Genomic DNA, 22,371 nt, shown 5'->3' on the forward strand with positions numbered 1-22,371 from the left:
AAATACAATTTATTGTTGACATGAGGGTGATTTTCTCAAAATCATTAGAACATGGAGTGCTTGTCAATGAAAAAAAAAAAAATTACAATTCTAGTATTAAAATGAATGGCAAGATCAGGACTGTGTTAGAAGAAATTACAACAGCCCTTCAACCAACTCATGACAATTTAATGTGAAATACAGGCAAATAATTGCTACTCAAATATCACTCAACCCAATAAAACAGTGGAGGTATCATCAAAATTGAACACCATCCCCGTTAAGACTTGACACACAAAGTCAAGACTTTTGAAAACATGTGGCAGTATCTTACTGTTGCAAACTGTGTTGCAAGTGAATAATCTCAATATTGCAGCACTGATGACACTTAAGTCTCCTTCCCTTAGCAAAAATACCAATACCCAACAAGACTTGCAACTTACTAATGAGCTAATACTAGATAATAATGCCTCCTATTAGTACATGATTCAATGTTCTCCAAATTAGATTTATTACAGCCTGGCCACTGTGTTGAACATAGATATAGAATCTTTCAAAGTAAAGGCTCCCGACCAGCAGAGCTGAGTCAACAAATGCGAGGAATGTTAAAATTGTACAGTAAGTAGCAGACGCATAGGCAACACTGTGAATGCATACAAGTAAAAATCCTACCCCATTTACATTCATCTTTAATTCTGATACATTTTAAAATATAATAAATTAAAAAATTATTCTGTAGAACAAGTAAAAAGTAAAGTATATACATCAGTCGTCTTCACACACCTGTTCGAGCACTTCTCAATACTGACAAGTCAAAGATCCTTTACAAAGAAAGAACACAGGGGAAACTGAAGAATGATACTCTATGCTGTCATTTGGTTGAGCAAGAACTGTGTAACTGAAAGGTGGCTCGCTACTCTGTGTATGGAAACCAGATCTGCCAAAACTGAAACTGAAGTAAAAAAAAAAGTGCAATTAGCCGCTTTAATATAATTGCCAGGGTCCGGACGTTAGAATCCACCCACTCCACAGAGTTGACAATTCTGTCTAATATCAAGATAGTAATATACTCAATTGTGCTAAAATGAATGAGAATGATAACTAGATACAGACGAGAACGAATGGAGGGAAACAAAAGTGAATAAATGAGGATATTTTTTATTATCAACGGAAAAGGTGGACGTTATTTTATCTTTATCGTATTTAATGATACTTGAAATGAGAAGACCAAAACCAGCAATAAATTTAACCTAACAAGTATTGTCTATGGCGCCAAACCTTAGGGCCATCCATTTACTTATTACGGTCAAAGTTAGCTTATACTAAAATCATATCTCTTTCTTACTTTTTCATTCCAAATTTGGCTGATGTGTTTTTTCCCATACAAGCAACTGTAACCAATAATTCCTTATTAGGAAATTGATGGTTTTAGGTATATGAGCTACTGTTAAATTTGAGCCTCACATTTCAAACTACAATGAAGCTAGCTGATCCTGATGCAAAATACCTGGTTGAAATGAGAAAACATTAATTAAGAAACAGTACACCCTGTACCGTCTGTGTTCTTGACACTGTTGGGAGGGTAGCCTGTTTCAGTCCAAAGTCAGTGAAGCGAACCATAGAAATTCTTAACATGACAAACTTTTAAAAGATGACAAAACATTTTTTAAATCTCCTAATGACTTCTCTGGAATAGGTCTTTACAAGCATGGGCCCCAGGTGGCTTCTTTTGGCTCTGTTTACCTCCTCACAGTATTACCAGATAGTCTCTTCACAGTAAGCCATCTTGCTCAAAGCTGGAGGGGAGGAGAGAGAAGGAGAAGGGGCAAAACTTGACTCCAGTCCCACTGTAGAATTTATTCTGAAATTCCACCCTGAGGAAGAAACAAGCAGCAGCTATGAATGTAAAAACCACAATAACTCAAAGCCCTTTGGACCCATTTGTGACACAAGTACTTTTCTTGGTTATTGTTATCTTACCAGTGCAGCCGGAGGGCATGCAGGAATGCAGACAGACCCTCCATTACCAGTAGAATGGACACAGTGAGAACGGCAAACAGGCCAAACACAGGCACCAGGAATAACACTCCGAGACTGGTGTCCATTCGTAGCCCTACTCGCATCACCATGGCCCACAGCACCTCTGATAGCTCTGTGAAAGCAGACAAAAGAGCACGCACACTATCCAATTAGGGAATTACAAGACACAGCATGATCTCCGGTCTGTCATTGGTCTACATTTGTCAGCTGACTCCTGTTAATGTCTTCAATGCCAATACAAAGGTTGCAAAATTCTTTAATGGGTTTGACAATATGATGGTAAATTGTTGACATATGGCAATAATGCACAATCAAGGAAAGCCCCATAATATCACACTTTTATTCCATTTAATAACTGTTAACTAACTTAAAAAAAAAAAAATCAAATTCACAATACATTCTTCATTGTGACCCAATGTCACCTATTGTGGAAATCTAAGAAGCCGTTCCTCCCTCAGGACATCAATTACAGTCCAACAGGTTGAGTGCACATCTGGATTTTTTAAATCTCCTAATGACTTCTCTGGAATAGGTCTTTACAAGCATGGGCCCCAGGTGGCTTCTTTTGGCTCTGTTTACCTCCTCACAGTATTACCAGATAGTCTCTTCACAGTAAGCCATCTTGCTCAAAGCTGGAGGGGAGGAGAGAGAAGGAGAAGGGGCAAAACTTGACTCCAGTCCCACTGTAGAATTTATTCTGAAATTCCACCCTGAGGAATTACTAACCAGTCAGTCCCACTGGATCCCCCCTGATTCTCAGCAAGTCAATCCCCCTGGGAATCCCCTGAATATCTTCCATATTTACATATAGTTGCCATGTGGCTGCAAATGTATTTGACCATTTAACAAAAAGAAATATATCCCATCTTTACTGCTTTTAATGATAAAAAAAGTAAACTGACCCAAGATGGTATTTGCATTTCTTTCTGGAGGATATTTCCTAAATACTGAACAATTAGTCAACTTTGGGGGCCTCTCAGTAACACATGTCCATGGAAGAAGAAAGCGCAAGTGAACAATTATTTGTCATATGAAGTAGGAAACCTTTTTTCCAGCCTAATCAGGTAAATATGGATTTTAAATTACTACCTTCTAATAAAATTGAGAAAGTCACTGTTTCCATACGGCAACACTATGCAACAGAGAGCTAATTAAGCGACTCTTAAGTTATTTAGAATTTGGTACACTCACTTTGTGTTCAATGTGTGCTTACACAGGTTTGAAGAAGGGAAAAATTGCAAACCCTCATACTCACGGGCATGTGCCAGGCTCAGAGCCCAGAGCCTTAGGTAGGACGCCGTGTTGGAAATGCAACCCAGGCAGTACTCTATAGTATGGATGGCCTGATGCAGGAATTCATCCCCAAAATCAAACTGTCACAACAACAAAACTCAGGATCACCGTCGGAAACCAGTAACAAATAACAATGGTTGCATAGATTAATAATTTAATATTCAGTTGTTTTGCTGAGCTGACCTCCTCTGTCTGTCGCTCTCCGCTAGTAGAGAGATCACTGTGACTGCTGCCCTCCTCCATGTCATGAGCCCTCATCAGGTAGAGCTCCTCTTCACTGTTACGCCGCACACGCTCATATCCCTGAGAACATACAGGGACACTATTAAGATTAGTATATTTTCCAGTCAGAGAATACATATTTGCAAACGTGTTCGAGACAGTATGCAAACATTAACAGACAATTTAAATTCTCACCCTGTACATTCCTAGGCGGTGGCTTCCATTGTGAAGCCAATAAAGGTATACAGGTTTCCCCAGAAGCATGACGGGGACCGAGAGAACGGCAATGACCACAAGAAATACCTGCAAGCCAGTCTGGAAGAAGCAAAACAACATTGCATCATATTGGTATAATTTATCTCGGTGCATTTTTAACAACTTTAGACTTAAACTGTTTGGTAAACAGGACATAGGCAACACTTTGAATGGAGCTGGAGGAATGGAGCCTTACACAGGGTTCAGACACCTTTTCAAAGGTCAAATTCAAGCTCTTTCAAGGTCCATTTTCAAGGGATTTCTAGCACCTTACAGCTGTGGTAAATTATATGTTTCTATAAATACATACATATTAAAACTTATTATTTCACTCTTTTTTTAAATCCTGTTAAGAGACAGTATTACACTATAAACAACTCAAATTGTGTAAATAGGAATATGTACATGTGTATGTAAGAAATTAAATTAAATTTCTATTCTTTAGCTATTTGTTGTGAAAGAAATGCGGATACAATTTAAACTTTTCAACCTTGAAAACACAACATTAAAATTCAAGCATTTTCAAGGATTTCAAGCACCTGTACGAACCCTGTTTACATTAGCTTCTCACCTGTCCTGGGTAGAGAGGCTGCACTGCATCCCCCTGCATGAGAAACATGTTAATGAAGTGGATGAGGATGCTAGGAGCTTCTCTGGATTCTCTAGCAGAGAAGACGAGCCACTTGTAGAATATCATGAACACCAGGTAGCCAAACAGACACAGCAGGAACAGGAGCTCGGGGAGAAACACCAGGTACAGGTTGTACTTCTTCCTGAAGTGCCTGTTTTTGTTGACACAAATAAGGAAAGTTATTAAAAACTATAACATCTAACATTGAGGGCATTACAATAAACTGGTACTTACAAGTGATTATAAGTGCTGAGCATGACCCCGAAGCTCATGTGTACGATGCCAATTATCACTGACATTTTCATCTTATAGGAGTTCAGAAATGTAAGGCGGTTGGATGCCAGGTTCCAAATCTGTGCAATAGAAAGATGACATATACTGTATTATACAATGGGGTCAACCCAGATATTCAACCTAGTTCGTTTTCCCCACACAATGTGCATCTCTGTGCAAGTAACATTACATCTAATCAAGCAACCAACTATTTTTAATACTGAGGCACTGATCCAATTTACTGTATCAGCACCGGACATGACTGCTCCACATTAACCGCTGTTTCATAGTCCTCGTTATTACTATACTATAGTAGTAATAATTCATCATCATCATTCATCTTCAACCGCTTGTCCCTGTCGGGGTTGCGGGGGCGATCCCAGCTGACATCACCCTGGAGAGGAAGCCAGTCTATCACAGGGCATAACAATAATATTAATAATAACTAGAAAATTACGCAAGAAATTTTAATTGTGGGCTTAACTTTTCCCTGTTTTGATACTTGGTGCACATCCAAGGTCAAAAGTAGTAAAAGCAGAAGTTGGCTAGTAGTAGTAGTGGCAGCAGTAGTAGTTGAAGTAATAATAGCAAAAAGGCTGTAGTAGTACATGATAGACCAGGTGTCCAATCCTGCTCCTGGAGAGCCACTGCATATTTAGGTTTCTCTCTGCTCCAACACACCTGAGTCTAATGCTCTGCTCGTTATCAAGCAGCTGAAGCTTGATAAAGAGCAGAGCATTAAAAGTTTTTAACCTATTTTACCTGAGTGTAATGCTCAGATCATCAGACTCCGGTGTGTTACAGCAGGGAGAAACCTGCTAATCATGAAGGAGCAGGATTGGACACTCCCTTTAACAGACAGTTAAGAAATCTGTCCAGACACAGGACGTGGTAGCATTTGTGGCAACAACAAGTAGGCAACAATACTCTGGCTCTTGGCTCTCTGGCTCTTGGCTAAAAATCCAAAAGTTGTATCGAAAAACCTGTTTTACTGTGAACGACAGGTGGCAGACTGCTGTAATTGTCTGCCACACAATTTCTTGTCTCAGTTTGTATTGCAGCACAATGGGCAACTGGTTGGCACTCCTGTCGCTTGGAGGCTCATGGGGTCAAATGTGTACTCCTGTTTAATCCCATAGTTACATGTCTGCAACCAGCACACATTTTCCTATGTTTTGACTTAAATTGATGTAAGAAGAGTAAAAATTGTGGGAGATAGAGCAGGTTGTTGAGATTTTTCTTTCAGAAAATTTTACAGCTCCTCCGCACCCTAGCTATGATGTCACGCACTCTAGCTCTGAACATTCCACCACTCACACAACCATTATAAAATCTTAAACGGACGGAAAATTTAACAAAACCAAAACTCTCATTACGTGAAAATCGCCCTGTGATATCAAAAAGCCCAAAGCAGTTGCAAATAAAAACAAAAAAGCTGAAATTGTGCAAAAGGCCAGCTCCGTGAGAGCCAATGAGAAGCCAGCTCCGTGAGAGCCAATGAGAAGCCGGCTCTGTGAGAGCCAATCAGAGGCCAGCTCTGTGAGAGCCAATGAGAAGCCATCTCTGTGAGAGCCAATGAGAAGCCAGCTCTGTGAGAGCCAATGAGAGGCAGACCTGTGAGAGCCAATCAGAGGCCGGCTCTGTGAGATCCAATGAGAGGCCAGCTCTGTGAGAGCCAATCAGAGGCCAGCTCTGTGAGAGCCAATCAGAGGCCAGCTCTGTGAGAGCCAATCAGAGGCCAGCTCTGTGAGAGCCAATCAGAGGCCAGCTCTGTGAGAGCCAATCAGAGGCCAGCTCTGTGAGAGCCAATCAGAGGCCAGCTCTGTGAGGGTCAATCAGAGGCCAGCTCTGTGAGGGTCAATCAGAGGCCAGCTCTGTGAGGGTCAATCAGAGGCCAGCTCTGTGAGAACCAATCAGTGACCAGCTCTGTGAGAGCAGTAGTCGGCTAGTAGTAGCAGTAGAAGCAGTGGTACTAGTAGTGGTTGTAGAAGTATTAGGCTAGTAGTAGTAGCTGGACCTATGTGCATGACTTAAGGGAGAGATGTCAGAGCGAGGGGGGCTGTCACACCTGCCCAATAAACGGTTAACATGGAAATGGCCCTGCTATTCATGTGTAGGCCATACTAAAGCACTCTGTATTGTATTGTTGAAATTTCTTTACTTTGAGCATTATGAGGGTTTGGTCAACGTGTGTGTAAAAAGTTGAAAATGACCACTAAATCACAGTTTAGAAATCCTGAATCCTCTAGCCTCAAGCAATAATATGCTTGTGAATGTGCGTAACTTTAAGTGCACAGGTGACAAGTTTATTGTGATTGTGAGTAAGACCAAGGCTCTTTAAAACCACCACAGTGATGAGAAGCAAAGAGAAACCCAATGTATTCATGATGACTATTCTTCAATATTCTCTACTCACTGGGTCAATTCCCAGAGGGTACGGTCCGTTGAAAACTCCCGTGACATTTGGATCCAGAGTGAGAAAACGATTCCCACGGATATCATCTACCCTGTTAGGACACAAATAAAGCCACCAGTGTGTGTTAAAGCTAGGTCATTATTATCAAATCTAAGTCATTTTCTCTTTATATCTTCAAACACACAATAGGTTGTTTATATCATTTCTTAACAGAAAAACTAATACTGAGTTAATACATTTCTTGGCCTGCTTAGCTGTTTTTACTGTTAAAATTAACTCCTTCTTTTCATGAAGTACTCACTTCCACACTTTGAACATGGCCTTCACACTCCATCCGGAACCAAAGATGTTAAGGGACTTTGAGAAACAGTCATTGTATATCAGGCCAGTGTAGATGGAGAACAGACCCATCATTAGGATGATATAACGCCCCTCAAAGAATGTGTTCCAGATCTGAACATACACATCAAATCACTCAGTTGTACTTCAGAAACACTGTATGCCACACAAACGAGTATTAGGTAAACAAAAATTGCTTTGAAATACTCTCTCACCTCATTCCTGGTGTTTTTAAGTTTCCGGTTGTTCTCATACAGCACCATCCAGAGAGCAAACAGAGCCATGATAGCTCCATGACCCAGATCTCCAAACATTACAGCAAACAGGAACGGGAAAGTGATGATTGTGAAAGGTGCTACAAATGAGGCGGAGACACAAAAAAAAGGCAGAACTGAATGTTAATTAAGGACAGACAACAGGATATTAAAATTAATAGCAATAGTTAGACAAGACAAAAAACAACAACTCTTAATTGACAATAGAAAAGGATAGGATGAAAATCTGAATTTATGTCAGGAAAATTAATTACAGAAAGACATAAAAGTAGCAGTTATAATGGTATCAGTACTCAGTTCTGGGTTAAGTTTTGATTGCATTATTATGTTATCACAGGAAGGAGTATTACACAATTACAAGAATTCACACAAAGAAACCAACTCACCAGGGTTGACCTCTCTGTACGTGCCCACTCCATAGGCATCCACAATGTTCTGGAAGCCAGAGGTAAATTTGTTGGTCCTTATCAGGGTGGGGGGAGTGTCGTTGGTGGGGATACGATTGACAAAGGATGGAACTGTTGCTCCGCTTTTTCTCTGAAATATCAACGTCAAATCAAAAAGGTCAGCATGTTGCCGTTAACGGATTTCACCAGTGTCTTGAAACATTTTTTCCCCCTAATTTTTGTATCAAAACAAGAAAAAGTACAATAGTAGTGCAGTGTATCAACGTATCTGCCCCAAAGTGAAAAAAGAAACAGGAACAAAAACAAAAAATCCCAACATCCCTCCCCATAGTGTCTTGAAACATTTGATTAGTGATGCAAATTTGTAGGCAGCACATGCAAATCCCCTCAAAAATTTAACAAGAAAAACATTTAATGTCCTTTTGTGGTTCAACACTTTTAACAAAACCTATTCCTCAGACAGTCAGGTGTGGAAACATGATGAATAAGCCTCTGGAACAGTTATCCCAATTAATTCAACTTTGTGTTTCTTTATCCCATATACACACTATCTTTGTCCTGCAATCTGAAAGAACAATGGTCCTTCAGTACCCTCACCAAGTCATGTAAAATGTCTTTTTCATACACTAAACAGCAAAAATAGAGCAGCTCTGTCTAAAGTTTTCTCACCGATCCTTCTTCTAGGGCCCTCCGCAGCGTGGGAATGTCATTGACAGGACACCACACCTCGGCGATCAGACACTTGTTAGTAACATCAAAACTACACAGGTTCAGGATATAGTAGATGGCCTTCATCTTCTTGACCTGGATGACCCAGGTGTAGACGGATTCTGAGGCCTTAATCAAGACCTGTTTCAGGTAGTCCTCTGTCCTATGAAGTACCTGCACACGGAAAGAACAACTGGTAAATCATATTAAAAATATATTCAATACTTTCAAAGAAGGAGGGAAACCAACAATGATGTTTAAAGAATGTATATGATTATGTATGGAACATTAAAAGGGAGAAATAAACATTTAAAAAGAAGAAGCATTTGAGAGTGCATTTTGTGTGTGAATGAGAGACATGAGAAACCGTCAAGAAAGGGGATGAAAACAATCATGCATGAGAGAGAAAAAAATAAACTGTTCAACTTTCAGCTGAGGTCTCATGTTGATCATGTGCTACAGGGGGTGAGTGCAATTCTATGTTTCAGTTACAGTGGGTTAAAGCTACCAAATGATTCACTCAACTAACCCTATCACTGCCACTGGCTCACAAGAAGAGAAAAAAAATTGGTTAATCTTTCAAAAATAAATCAATCATTTAATTTAGTTAAGTTTAATTCTTACTGGATGTACTGTAATTCACTGAAAACGAGGTTTTCTGCAAGGGTGTTTTGAAAATAGTGTATTCCTTTATCTTAAAACCCACCAACAAGACAACACCTGGAGAGCTCATATTTGAAATGATCTAGCTTATATTTTAACAAAGAGGTGACAGCAAACACAGTTACAAGTAAACCGTTAGTGAATGACAGACACTTCCTGTCACTAATTAACCATCTGCATATAATCAGATACTAGACAATAGACATACTGTGTGCAGGTCCTGAATGCGAGTTCTTAGTCCTTCCACAACATCATTTCTCTCCTCATTGCTACTGGGATACGGATACAAGTGACAGTGGTAGCTGTAGAGGGAGACAGTATGTTAATAACAATTCATTGCTACTACTAAAAAAAACACAAGACAAAGTATTGTGGAATACTTACCAGTCACAGATCTTCTTCACCTTCTGGCCAATTTGGTCTCCCCAGTAAGAGATCAGGAACACCACACTCTTAGTAGGCTCGCCCTGCAGACAGACAATAAGAGAAAGTGTCGTATATCACTGATAAGAGCCAGATGTGTCAGCAATAATAAAAAGGAAGTGTCATTTTGAATGCAGAGTAGGTTTTCAATTGATTACACGGTTACTTTTTCAGTATATTTCATTAAAACAAACTGAAAATATGTATGTATATTTGTTTTTAAAATCAAGCTGTTCATTAGCAAAACAAAAACTTCAAAGTATTTGAGGTTGGAAGTTTATTTTTGACCTCTGAAACAGCATCTGAAAAACACTGCTTTCAGACTTTAATAACAAAAATTTTAAAAATTCAGTAACACAAACATTGCTTATAAATTTTCTGATTTTCCACCAGTGAAAGTGTGTCGTGACATTCCACCAGAGATCAATTGCAGCCCTTCATTCCTGCCTTCTGGTCAAGCAGAGAAAATGGATAAGTGGATTAGTGCTGTCACTCTATGTGAACAGACAAGATCACAACACATGTTTCTGAAAACAGCAAGGACGACAACAACAGACTTCATAACAGCTTTATCAATATCCTTTTTCATTTGTCCCATTATTTATAATTTTTTATTAACAGTTGGAAGATTTTCCTTTCCTTTTTGTCATTTGCCGTTATCTACAACACTCTGTCCTCTGCACTGTTTCTAACTAAATCCACTGACACACACACACACACACACACACACACACACACACACACACACACACACACACACACACACACACACACACACACACACACACACACACACACACACACACACACACACACACACACACACACACACACACACACACACACACACACACACACACACACACACACACACACACACACACACACACACACACACACACACACACACACACACACACACACACACACACACACACACACACACACACACACACACACACACACACACACACACACACACACACACACACACACGTTCTCTGCAGAAACCTACCGTGTCAGGATTGTCCAAATACTCCTCAACCTCAGCATAGCTGAGGATAGTGTAGCCTTTACATACTCTCCAGAGCATCCGCTCAAAGGCCTCGATCTTTGTCCTTTGAATGAGTCCAGAAATGAAACTGCAAGAGAATATGTAGAACATTAACAACATGCGCCTGCTAGAGCACACAAACTTTCAAACTAACTTGTATTATCACAAAAAAAACCCAATAGAATTCAATAAAATAATAACATTGTTTATGTTGCCAAATTCAAAAACACGTCAGCAGGTGAGCAACATGTTGTTGGCAAAGAGCAGCAGATCCATTTCAGTCATTGTAAAATGTGAACTTCCTGCCAAACTTCCTGTTTGTGTGTCCAAAAGGCTAATGAGAGAGACAGAGAGGTCGCAGAAAACTATTTACTGGGAAAATAAAAGTGCAACGTTCTTTAAATGTGAAGGACCAGCTGTGCAACCCATTTATTTTTTCCTCAATATACCCTTGTGAACTGAAAATCTTATATTACAATATACTGTAGTTTAAAAGAAAGGCACAACAATTATGAAAACAAGTAAACCGTGACAGACGGAGTGCCTACTGCCAACTCTAAATTAAATTAAATTAAATTAAATAAACCAAGTCCAAACACTAACATAAATAATGAATCTGATCCCTTACCCCAGTTTGGCTCCTAGCCTCTGCATGCTGCTGTAGTCCATCATTGTGTCTTTTTCTAGGAAAGGAAACTCCTCATACTGTACATTCAGGGGCTCTCGCTAAAAGTAAAGACAGGATGCAAAGTTAAAGAAGAATATCAAAATCACAAAGACCAGATTCTAATTACCAAATTGTGAGAAAAAAAAATTGCTGTACAAACAAGATGAAAATGTCCATGCAAAGAATCCAGCTACATTACAGAACAACACACCAACCTCTGCTGTTCTCTGTACAAAGCTGCGGGTGATGCGCAGCATGTGTGTGTACTCGGTCAATTCCAGTAGATTCCTTTGCAGCTTCTCCTTATTGCTGGTGACTTCACCTAACTCCACTTCTAGCCTCTGCAGCTGCTCCTGTGAACACACACATACACCCAGTAGTAAGGGCAATAACGGCAATAATAATAATAATTATTATTATTATTATTATTATAACATCAACATCAACAATCATAATGAGAATATTTATGTTTTGAAAACATTTTGGCTTTAAAGTGTAATTCCAGCACAATATAATCCCATGGTCTTTTTCGGCACTTACATGTATATACATCAAATAAGCCATCGAGACAGTTTTTTTCCTGTAATACAGTAGCATGATAAGTATCCCCGGACATAAAACGAAGCACCAATGGGCTCCTTCCTTTAGGATTGCATTTGGTGACGGACTTGAATGGACTTCACTACAAGAGGAGCTGGTACCTGGGCCAGTTGATAAGTCTTTCAAAACACTCTTTTAATAAACTGCGGGTTCACTAACTACATGGTTGGTGCTTAATTTTATGTGTAGGGACTCTTCTCATGCTACTGCAGAGGTATTAGTGGTTAGCCGTTTTAATGCCTTCTGCCCTGAGCTAATCAGTGTTAGCCACGTCGGGCTGTTAGCGACTCTCCCGTCTTGATGGCTTAATCCATTTAATCCATCAATTTAACACAGACTAGATCAGAACAACGTAAGATTCTACACAGAGAAAGTACTCCCCTACATTCATTTAGCTGCAGTGGCATTAACTCAAAACTGATTTAAAATCTCTCCAGGAATACTGACGTCAACATATTTAATTCAAAAATGATAATGACGATACATAAGCAAGTAACTAACCATTATAGCCATGACGTGCTTTGGTAAAGGAGCCACTGGGTTCACGTCTCCTTCTGGCAGTGAAATGTCTGCTTTCTTGACCTCCTTCAGCAGGTATCCTGTCAAAAAAATAAAGATATATCTTTTCTAGACCCAAAAAACTGTCTTTCAAAGCTTCCAAGTAGTCTGACAGTGTGTTACCCTAATCTAATAATAAAAGAGTTTAGGTAATTAAGGACAACAGAAATCTACAACCAGCTGACATTTCTCATGACTGCAGTCACTGGCTCTAAATTAAATTCAACATCTTCTGTAGATCCTTGTACTCGTCACAGCTTCATATAAATCCTGTCTGGGGCAAAATAATTGCATTTCCTGCCCAAAGCTTGACAACAACTTTGACTTAATGAATGGATAGATATCGTTTTGGTCTACTGTATATTAAAAATAAAGGTGTCCTTACCAAGGATCCTCTCCATCTCTTCACATTTTTTTATCTCATTGACATGTTTTCGTTGGAATGCGTTTACACTGGGATTGAGCTGGAACGGGTGCAAAAGACATATTCAGTCAGACTTGAATGATGAGCAATCACTCCTACTCATTATTGAGAAAACATACCAATATCTTCAGGAAAAACATCATAAACCAAACACTTACAACAGCACTTTACACAGCTATGATCTATGAGATATCTATGACGTCCTTCTGTTAAGGTACAAGAAAAATTGTGATGTCTATGGCAAAGCGTTTTGACATTTAATAGCTAGACTGGATATTTATTGCAGATATCTGTAATTCAATTCTTCCTAGTCAAAAAGAAGATTTCAGATATCCACAATGACATTCTTACTAGTACAAATTACCTCACTTTGGACATCAATTCTAGATATCGACAACTACATTTTAGATATCCATAATAACATTTGTCCTAGTCAAAATTTAATTCTTACTAGTCAGAATGATCATTTCCGATGTCCACAATGACATTCTTGTACAAATTATGTCACTTTTGCCATTCATGTGTACTGGGTTTTCAACTCGAGACATTCACAATTACATTTTACATATCTAGAATGACCATTTTGGATATCTGTAATGTAATTCATACTAAGGAAAACTCTCATTTCAGATATCTGCAATCAAATTGTTATTAGCCATAATTTTCAGATACCCATAATGTTAATTTGACTATCCAAAATATATCCTGACTAGTAAAAATGTCATTACGGATCTGATAACTGCATTTTCCCTAGTAAGTTTTTCATTACAGATATCCAGAATGGATAGATGTAGATATCTAGAATTGAAAGCCCAATACACATGAATGGAAAATGTGACGTCACTTGTACTAGTAAGAATAAGTCACTGTGGATATCTCAAATGCTCATACTGACTCGTAAGAATTCAATTTTGACTAGGATAAATGAATATAAAACAATAAAATGTAAGCACAGATAGCAGTGTGAGTGGATTAAATGTTAAACCTTTTGCCATACAACGTCTGCTTTCATATGAGGTCAAAGTTAGAGGACTATCGTGTTATAGAACACGGACAGGTAAAGTTAGACGCTTACACTTTGTTGAATCATGACTTTCAATGTCCGCAAACTCAGCAGTAACTTTCAAAGTAAGACATGACAGCAGATAAAAGTAGGTTAAGTCGTTTTATCGGGACTTACGTCTCTGAACTCCACAAGCCCCAGTTCTCCCAGTTCACTGATGCAGTCGTACGATGACCCGGACTGTAGAAACAGTTGGGCCAGACACATCTCTTCACCCCGGAGCAGAGAGCTCATTCTGACAGTTCGCTCGGATATCTACCTGCTGGAGCCAAAGGGCTAATACTAGCAAGCTAACAACGGCGAGTTCTGTCAATTACAGCAGGTCAACGGCGGTTTGACAGGTCCTTCTTCGTGTTCTTCATGTTTTGGCTCCGGTGATAAAACAATATTTGACTTGCATGACGTTGGCTTTAGACAGCTATCGCTACAACAGAGGCTGCTCCTGTTAGCTACTGGGCTAGCCGGGCGAGCACTGTTGTTAATTCTAGCGTGAAAAACTTGTTTGGTTAAAGTTGGATATGAAATTGTGAGGCAGCCGGTGTTCAGGCGGCTAATGTAACATATCCAAAGATGCGGCCGCGACTCGTCTCATAGTTTATAAAGTTTTTTAGAAGACGTCCGTTTGCCATGTATCCACGTCACTTCACACTGTTGAATACGATCAACTTCCACAGCAGTCGGTGAACCTTTGACCAATCACTGCGGCTCCCGGGAGTCTGCGCACTACACATTTAGTTTCACCCGTGCTTTTAAGCCCTCACTGCTGTCTGAAGGTGAATGTAAACACATGCATGCAGCCCGCAGGCACCATAGACCAGAGATCTTCAACAAGGGGTGCGGGACCCCCATGGGGGTCCTCGGAGTTAATGCAGGGGTCCGCCAAATTGTTTGATAATCTTTCCAACGTTTTAGTTCTTTTAAATATGTCTGAAAATATACATTAACATGAATCTGACGTCTTATTAGCAAATATACATTTGTAAAAAAATAAAGAAATACATTTACACAATCCTGATAATAGGCTTACTGGCTAAGGCAAGGCAAGTTTATTTGTATAGCACAATTCAACAACAAGGTAATTCAAAGTGCTTTACATGAAACATTAAACGCATTGGAAAGATAAAATGACATTTAAATACACTGGAAAACACAGAAAAAGACATTCAAGTAAAAATAATTACAATTCTAAGAAAAGTGTTGGAAAACAGAAAATAGAATAGAATAGAAATACTTTATAATAATATATAATATAATATATAATATAATAATACTATATATAATACTAATATAATACTTTATTGATCCCAAGCTGGGGAATTGCAGAAAATCCATTTGAGTAATATAGGTAAAAGATCATTGAAAGCATTTATTGTCAGTTAAGTATCGATTTCAAGACATGTATGGAAGTTACAGTGCAGTGCAGGCAGTTTAATACATTATTTTATTTACTGAAAGGCAGCAGCAAACAGGAAGGTCTTCAGTCTTGATTTAAAAGAACTAAGAGTTGCAGCAGACCTGCAGTTTTCTGGAAGTTTGTTCCAGATTTGTGGAGCATGAAAACTGAATGCTGCCTCTCCATGTTTAGTCCTGACTCTGGGGACATGGAGCAGACCTGACCCAGAGGATCTGAGAGGCCTGGATGGTTCATTTGTATTTTGGTTCAGTGCTTTGTAAACCAACAGATGTATTTTGAAATCAATTGTTTCACAGACAGGAAGCCAGTGTAAACATCTGACGCCTGGAGTGATGTGGTCTACTTTTTTGGTCTTAATGAGGACTCGAGAAGCAGCGTTCTTGATTAACTGCAGCCGTCTGATCGACTTTTTAGGGAGACCTGTAAAAACACTGTTACACTAAGGTAGCCGTGCAAAGATACAGTTGAGCTGAAGGTATGTTTAACATTAACATATAGTGTATAAATATATGGATATGTTAATAATGCTCATTGTAATATCTTAGTATTGAATACACCATTGACAGGTGTGTAGGCTTTAAGCCACCCTAGCTGCTGGTCCAGTTTGAAATGCAATTCAATTTAATACAACATTTGTAGTAGGGGCTCCCTGCTTTGTCTGTCTTTCAGATAAGGGGTCCTTTGCCTAAAAAACATTGTAGACCGCTGCCATAGACTATATGGCAGGCACAGACAAGGATCCACATTTTACATTTTCCTTAGTTGATAGGCATAAGTAGACCATCAGAGCTTTATCCAGTCTGCACAGCAGTGGTGCCCAACCCTACTCCTGGAGCACATGTTTTAGGTTTCTCCCTGCTCCAACACAACTGATTCTAATGATGTGCCCATTATCAAGCAGCTGAAGCTTGTCACAGGTTTGAAAATCGTTAGAATCAGGCGTGTTAGAGTAAGGAGAAGCCTAAAACATGCAGGACAGTAGCTCTCCAGGAGCAGGGTTGGACACCCTGCTGTAAAGGGTGTGTTAAAAAAATCCTCATGGTCCAGTTACTGTTTCTGGTGTGTAGCACTTGGTTCAAGTATCTGGAATATTTGAAATTAGTGAACAATCTTCTCAGGGGTGACGTCAGTTGTCATCAACCACACAATGTTTGTACTGTAAATATTATTATGTTAATCTGCAGGAATAGACCTTTATATTATCATGGCTGGACTAACCTGTTATGATTTAATGGGTGTGAAAACAGGTTTTTCTTTCATAAGTAGGTGGTACTAAGACAGTTGAAAATATGCAAATGAGGGGAAGCAAGACAAATGAGATACATCCTAGTCTCTTGTAACAATACCTAGAACCAATAGCATGGTTCAGTTAGAAACATCTAACAACTGAATAAACAATGACCCAGAATTGAGTCCTGCAGCACTTGATATGAACATAGATTAGAGGATTGCATGAGAGCACTTTTAAAACGTATAGATAAGAACTGTTTTGAACATAAAAATTCACAGAAAAAAATATTTTTTTATTTACAAAATCGTGCACTAATACAACTATTCACATCCCCACAAACATATTAAAATCATGTAAAACTTTAGTATTACAAACATTGCCCAATGTAAGGTCTATTTACATTTCATTTAAATGCATCATCTTCGTTGACTTCTAACTCTCCAATTGTCCCTCCATCTGTGTGTCTTCCTCTACAATTTTCTCAGCAACTTATGAGTTTTTGAGCGCGGCACTAGTTCCACGCCTGTCGGATTTGTCTCCATGGAGTCCCAAGAATCGAGGCAGTGATAAAGAAGAAAACTAAGATAAGGCCTTTAGCCAGTGACTGCGAATATGGCTCACCTGGGGAAGATGAAAGTGAAATAAGTCAGTAATTGCACTGTCAAGATCCATTGTAAAACTTAAGCAGGGTTTTACGCAGCATTATTTCACAGCTGTAGTTCCAATTTACTGAATGATCTACTACAGGAGAGAATAAAACACTGGACAGGACTAGATAAATTCCCACCTGTGTAATACTTGGTGATGGGGAAGGCGAGCTCAGGCCAACAAACATCATTCCTGTTACAGTCATACTCTGTGAAGTTGATCTGAAACCTTGGGTAAAAAAACCCCAAAGCAAAACAAAAATCAATCCCGGTTCTAATCATTCAGGCAGCTCATACATAGAGTAAGTTAATTGGCTCAAGTTAACAACTCTCTACATAAAGGTCAGTCTTGCCTGGTTTTTGGTGGTCCTGTGTTGATGGGAATGTCAATAAAGGTGACAGAGGAGGTGATGGGGAACAACTGAGTCTCCATTGATTCCTCACATGAGACATCACCTCCCCCACATTCTAGTGCCCAGGGGGATAAGCTGTAGCTAGAAATAACCAAAATCAGATTCTTGAGTTTCATGACTTACAATACTTATGGTAATTAGGACATGTGACTTAAAATGATTACCGGCTCCTCATGAGTTGAGGATGTAATTTACACTGTACATTGCAATGGTTATACACCTGATACACACCTGACTTGCAAAGCCTGAATATCCCTTTGAGGTATGCCTTCTACAATGCCAGTGATCAGACTCCAAACATGGATATGCAGGTGGGATGGAATCCCGTAGCATAAACTTGTGGTGTCTTCCATAGTTGTGCTTGAGTTCAGTGTCACAACTGGAATTTATATGTTGAGTGTAACATTTAGTTAGAACAAAAATACACATTTTAGTTTCATAAGTAAATGTATGATCTCAATAAACAAAGATACATGAACTGTACAAAAAGGACATCTTGTGTGAATTGTTTTTTGGACCATCTACTTACAGCTTATGTTCACCCAGTCGGTCATAATTAAAGGATCTGGGTTTCCACTCTTTGCCACAAATGTGGCTGTGACCAAAGCAGCCTGGAGAGATGTAACAGTCTCTCTAAAAGGAGAAAAACAATATATTTTACTTAAGCACAAATGCATATAGCTATAGATCACACACAAACTCATGCTGAGCTACTGACCTCAGGAGATTACACTGAGTCAGATTCTGTCGGCTGATGAGTAGCAGACATCCTGATGTTGAATTTTCCCCAAACAGAACAGGCTTGGTCTCAGCAGTGGAACAGAGTCCATCACTCACTGTCACCAGAGAAGGTGATGGTGTTTTAGTCAGCTTGTTTTGATTGAAATATACAGCATGACTGAATGGATTTTACCTGGTTTCCAAAGATTTATTGACGTCCTCTGTACTGAGCCTGTATTATTGTCCCAAGTGTCCACAGTCCCAGCAATGACAGGCCTTCCCACGTGATAACCTATCATTTAAAGAGTTTTTGTGTCACCCATTGTAGTAGTTGCAGTTCACTTCCACAACCTTTCGTAGGACAAAGTATTTTATCTTGCTCTCACCTGGGTTTCCTGAGTTGGACTCACCCATGACGTCTCCATTTAGGAACACTGCAGAATACCTTGTAGTTAATGCCACTGTTTGGGAGACAGAGAAGCAAACTACATCAAACATATCCATCAACTATGACTGGTGATAAGTCAATCATGGACAGGTGTAATGGACACTTACCACTACTATTTAAAGTGATAGTCCCAACAGTGCGAATCAGTGTGATACTTGTGATGCCATTTCCTGTCCAGTAGAATTTGTAAGCCAGCGCTAAGGTCACATTCTCACATAGCAACCCTTCATCTTCAGAGAAATATTAACAAATTGCATCATTAAGGTTAATTGTCGGTTTAAGTTGTTTTAGTAATGATATATGTTGTAATCCCTTTACCTGAAGACGCATCTGGGCTTAAAATAAACTGACTTGAGTCAGTTGCTACTTCATCAATTACATCCACTGTAACATCACCTGGAATACATAAAAAGGCACATGGAGTCAAAGAGCTCCAGAACATATCAAAGCATTGCTATAGTATGTTCAGCAGGTAAAACATACCTCCTTGCCCATCCTTCACTCTAATCCTTAAATCTGTTGGTAGTGTCTGTAAGGGAGCTCCAGTTGGACAGGAGTGTAGCAGAGTTACACATGTGACTTTGAAATCTTTCAAAAATGCCACAGGAGCATTTTTTACCGACTGACCGAGCACCGTCTGCGGAACAGAATTATAAGGCATTAGTTTTTACAGTTTTAGCAACACAAACAAAATATAATCTAAAAAAACATACATATAACCAACCTGGGGAATAGTGAAGTACTTGTCATTTAATGTGAATATGGGACTTCCATGAACATAAACATTAACTGGCACTGGAGCTGACAAAACAGGCATTTGGAAGGATGGGCCAGGTTTAGATGTGCTAGACAAGGGTAAAAGGGTAAAAGATGATGAAGACATGACACAAAAATGTATAAATGAATTACAAAATCAAAAAAACATATATTCAATGATTTCTCACATTGTGTTTCCCTTGTAAAAGAGCCCAAGGTAAGGGTTGTTTTTAGGTGGAGAGCTGACACATAAAAATGGAAACCAATCGGGGGAGTTATCAGAGGACTGCGCAGAGCACTGATAATCTGGGACAGGAGAGACCTGTCCACCAAAGGGCCCCGGGAGACAGTGGGACACAAAAAGCTTCAAATCTTGAATGGAACAGTCCTGTGAGAAAGGAAGACAGATACGTAACAGTTGAATCCTAGAGAAGGAAATGTATTTGTCTACAATACACTGTTCTGTTGTAAATACCTTGTCACAGCAGCAGCGTACATCACATGCTCTGAATGTGAGGTCACAGGGACAAGAGCCCAGTGGTTGGTACACTTGGTTTGGAATGACTGTTTTATTATCTGTAATGGATAGGAGATTTATATTTAGCAACAATGTTTTATTATCTAAAATGGATAGGAGATTTAGATTTAGCAAACATGTGGCACTCTCTATAAAGGCCAAATATGATGAAATAAGATTCATTTGAATTACCAGCCCCAGCATAAGCAGGAACCAACAGGGCGTGTATCTTTGCCTGGATCAGCAGTGATGCCTGAGGTGTCCCGTCCACACAGGCAGACACCTGAAGGGTCTCCAGGACACACAGTGGCTTTGGACAGCAGTCTGTGTCCGTCTCATTCTCACCACATAAACGCAGACTTTTATTCAGTCTCAACTGAACACGAACTGACGTCTGAGGCACCAAAATAAGAAAATGTTCCCATTATAACATAAGCTCTAGTATTAACTGCACCTTACTCAAGCTTTATTTCAACATTATCTGTTAATATAATGGAAATGTTCACTATAAGATTGGCTTCTTACCTTTCCCACCTGCTCCCTTGTGAGCACCCACTGTGTTTCCTCAGCTACACATAGTGGAAAACCAATGCTTCCTGTAAGAGGAAACAAACCATCATCAACAGCAATGACAACAGCCTTCGTGCTCTCTTTTTGTAAGCCACTACACTGAATAATGGTATATTTGTTAACATGATATTTCTAAATACTAGCCGTTTCTATAAAAATCAAACAAACATGGCATTCTCCTAAAACACAAAGAGATGGGAGCTGTTAAAGGCAGAGAATCAGGGGGTCTGTGTCGCTGTTACCTGTTGTATTAGATGGAGAAACTGTCCTCACACTCAGAGAGATGTCCGACGTGTTTCCCAGCAACAGTGCAGTGACCGTTGGTCGAGTTGCAGTTAGTTGTGACGGCTGGAAAACTGTTAAACATAACGGTAACATTTCTGTTGACTGCTTCACATGTTAGCTTCATACAATTATTAAATGCGTAATTCAACTAACGCAACTTTTTACGTTAGTACAACTGTCTGCTAACTAGCTCTTGGCTAGTTCTTTAGCGTTAACGTTAGCTATTTTAAACTGGATGAATGATGTGTTGTATATCTTAAAGTCTTACCGACAATGTTTTGAGTCCGAGTCAAGGAAATGAACAGTAAAACACATGTAATTTGGCGTGAAAAAGATAAATGGCTTAATAAATCAGCCACGTTAGCCATTTGGTTCACTTCAGATAAGTCGACATATTTGTAAACTGTTAGTGATGTCTTGGCAACGCACTTCAACCAATCACGGCCTAGATTTTTTCTTCTTCTGGGGAAACAGGAGAAACACAGAAGTACTTAAACGCACAGCAACGACCCTATCTGGCCTGGAGTGGTAGAGGCATCGACTTTTCTACGGGTAGGTTAGGTTATATGTAACTATCATATATCTACTGTATAACTACAACTATGTTACTATATATATATATATATATATATATATATAGCGACAGACTGCGTCACTATACATATACCATATATATGGTATATGTGTATATTCCATATATTCAGAGTTTCATTCAATATATTCAAATATTAATTTCCTGAACGGCATGCCTGCGTCACCCAAAGTGTGTGAAGGAGCGTTGTCACAGGTCTTTCCTGTCAGACTCTACCAATACTGCTCCCAGAAGACCACACACACCAAAAACAATAATTATAAATAATGAAAATAACTGCACTTTAATGCTCACCAACTGGGTTCACTTCACAGTGTGAAATAGTTTGTTCAGGTGCAATAGTAGTATCTTTCCTCTGTGCCTTAGTGTGGGTTTAAAATATTTAAAATTATTTTAGATATTGTTCCTGTTATTCTTATATTTTATATTCCCCTGTGCTTTTTTTATTTTTCTATATTTTCTACAATTTATTGTTTCTTAATCATGCA

The 22,371-nt window shown here is 39.2% G+C and overlaps 2 protein-coding genes across 2 annotated transcripts; both read right to left on the reverse strand.

The window, feature by feature from the left end:
* Positions 1–14,922, reverse strand: atp6v0a2b (ATPase H+ transporting V0 subunit a2b). The gene is made up of 20 exons (XM_083912345.1): positions 14,408–14,922; positions 13,189–13,267; positions 12,747–12,844; positions 11,861–11,998; positions 11,607–11,704; positions 10,940–11,066; positions 9,886–9,968; positions 9,710–9,803; positions 8,800–9,012; positions 8,110–8,260; positions 7,664–7,803; positions 7,411–7,562; positions 7,110–7,200; positions 4,655–4,773; positions 4,361–4,571; positions 3,730–3,849; positions 3,496–3,615; positions 3,275–3,392; positions 1,960–2,131; positions 1–1,853 (listed from the first exon to the last, which is right to left on the reverse strand). Exons 1-20 carry the CDS (start codon positions 14,522–14,524, stop codon positions 1,751–1,753), a joined length of 2,544 nt encoding a protein of 847 aa, XP_083768471.1. The 5' UTR covers positions 14,525–14,922; the 3' UTR covers positions 1–1,750.
* Positions 14,923–17,273: 2,351 nt separating this feature from the next.
* Positions 17,274–21,679, reverse strand: tctn2 (tectonic family member 2). Its single transcript, XM_083912944.1, has 18 exons — positions 21,560–21,679; positions 21,249–21,362; positions 20,962–21,032; positions 20,629–20,830; positions 20,395–20,495; positions 20,108–20,307; positions 19,888–20,008; positions 19,647–19,800; positions 19,482–19,559; positions 19,271–19,393; positions 19,102–19,176; positions 18,909–19,007; positions 18,714–18,831; positions 18,525–18,628; positions 18,227–18,374; positions 17,936–18,076; positions 17,723–17,811; positions 17,274–17,556 (listed from the first exon to the last, which is right to left on the reverse strand). The coding sequence occupies exons 1-18, from the start codon at positions 21,657–21,659 to the stop codon at positions 17,447–17,449; spliced, it is 2,148 nt and encodes a 715-aa protein (XP_083769070.1). The 5' UTR covers positions 21,660–21,679; the 3' UTR covers positions 17,274–17,446.
* Positions 21,680–22,371: the final 692 nt, after the last annotated feature.

Source organism: Echiichthys vipera, assembly GCF_963691815.1.
Source record: "Echiichthys vipera genome assembly, chromosome: 4".
Taxonomy (NCBI): Eukaryota; Metazoa; Chordata; class Actinopteri; order Perciformes; family Trachinidae; genus Echiichthys; species Echiichthys vipera.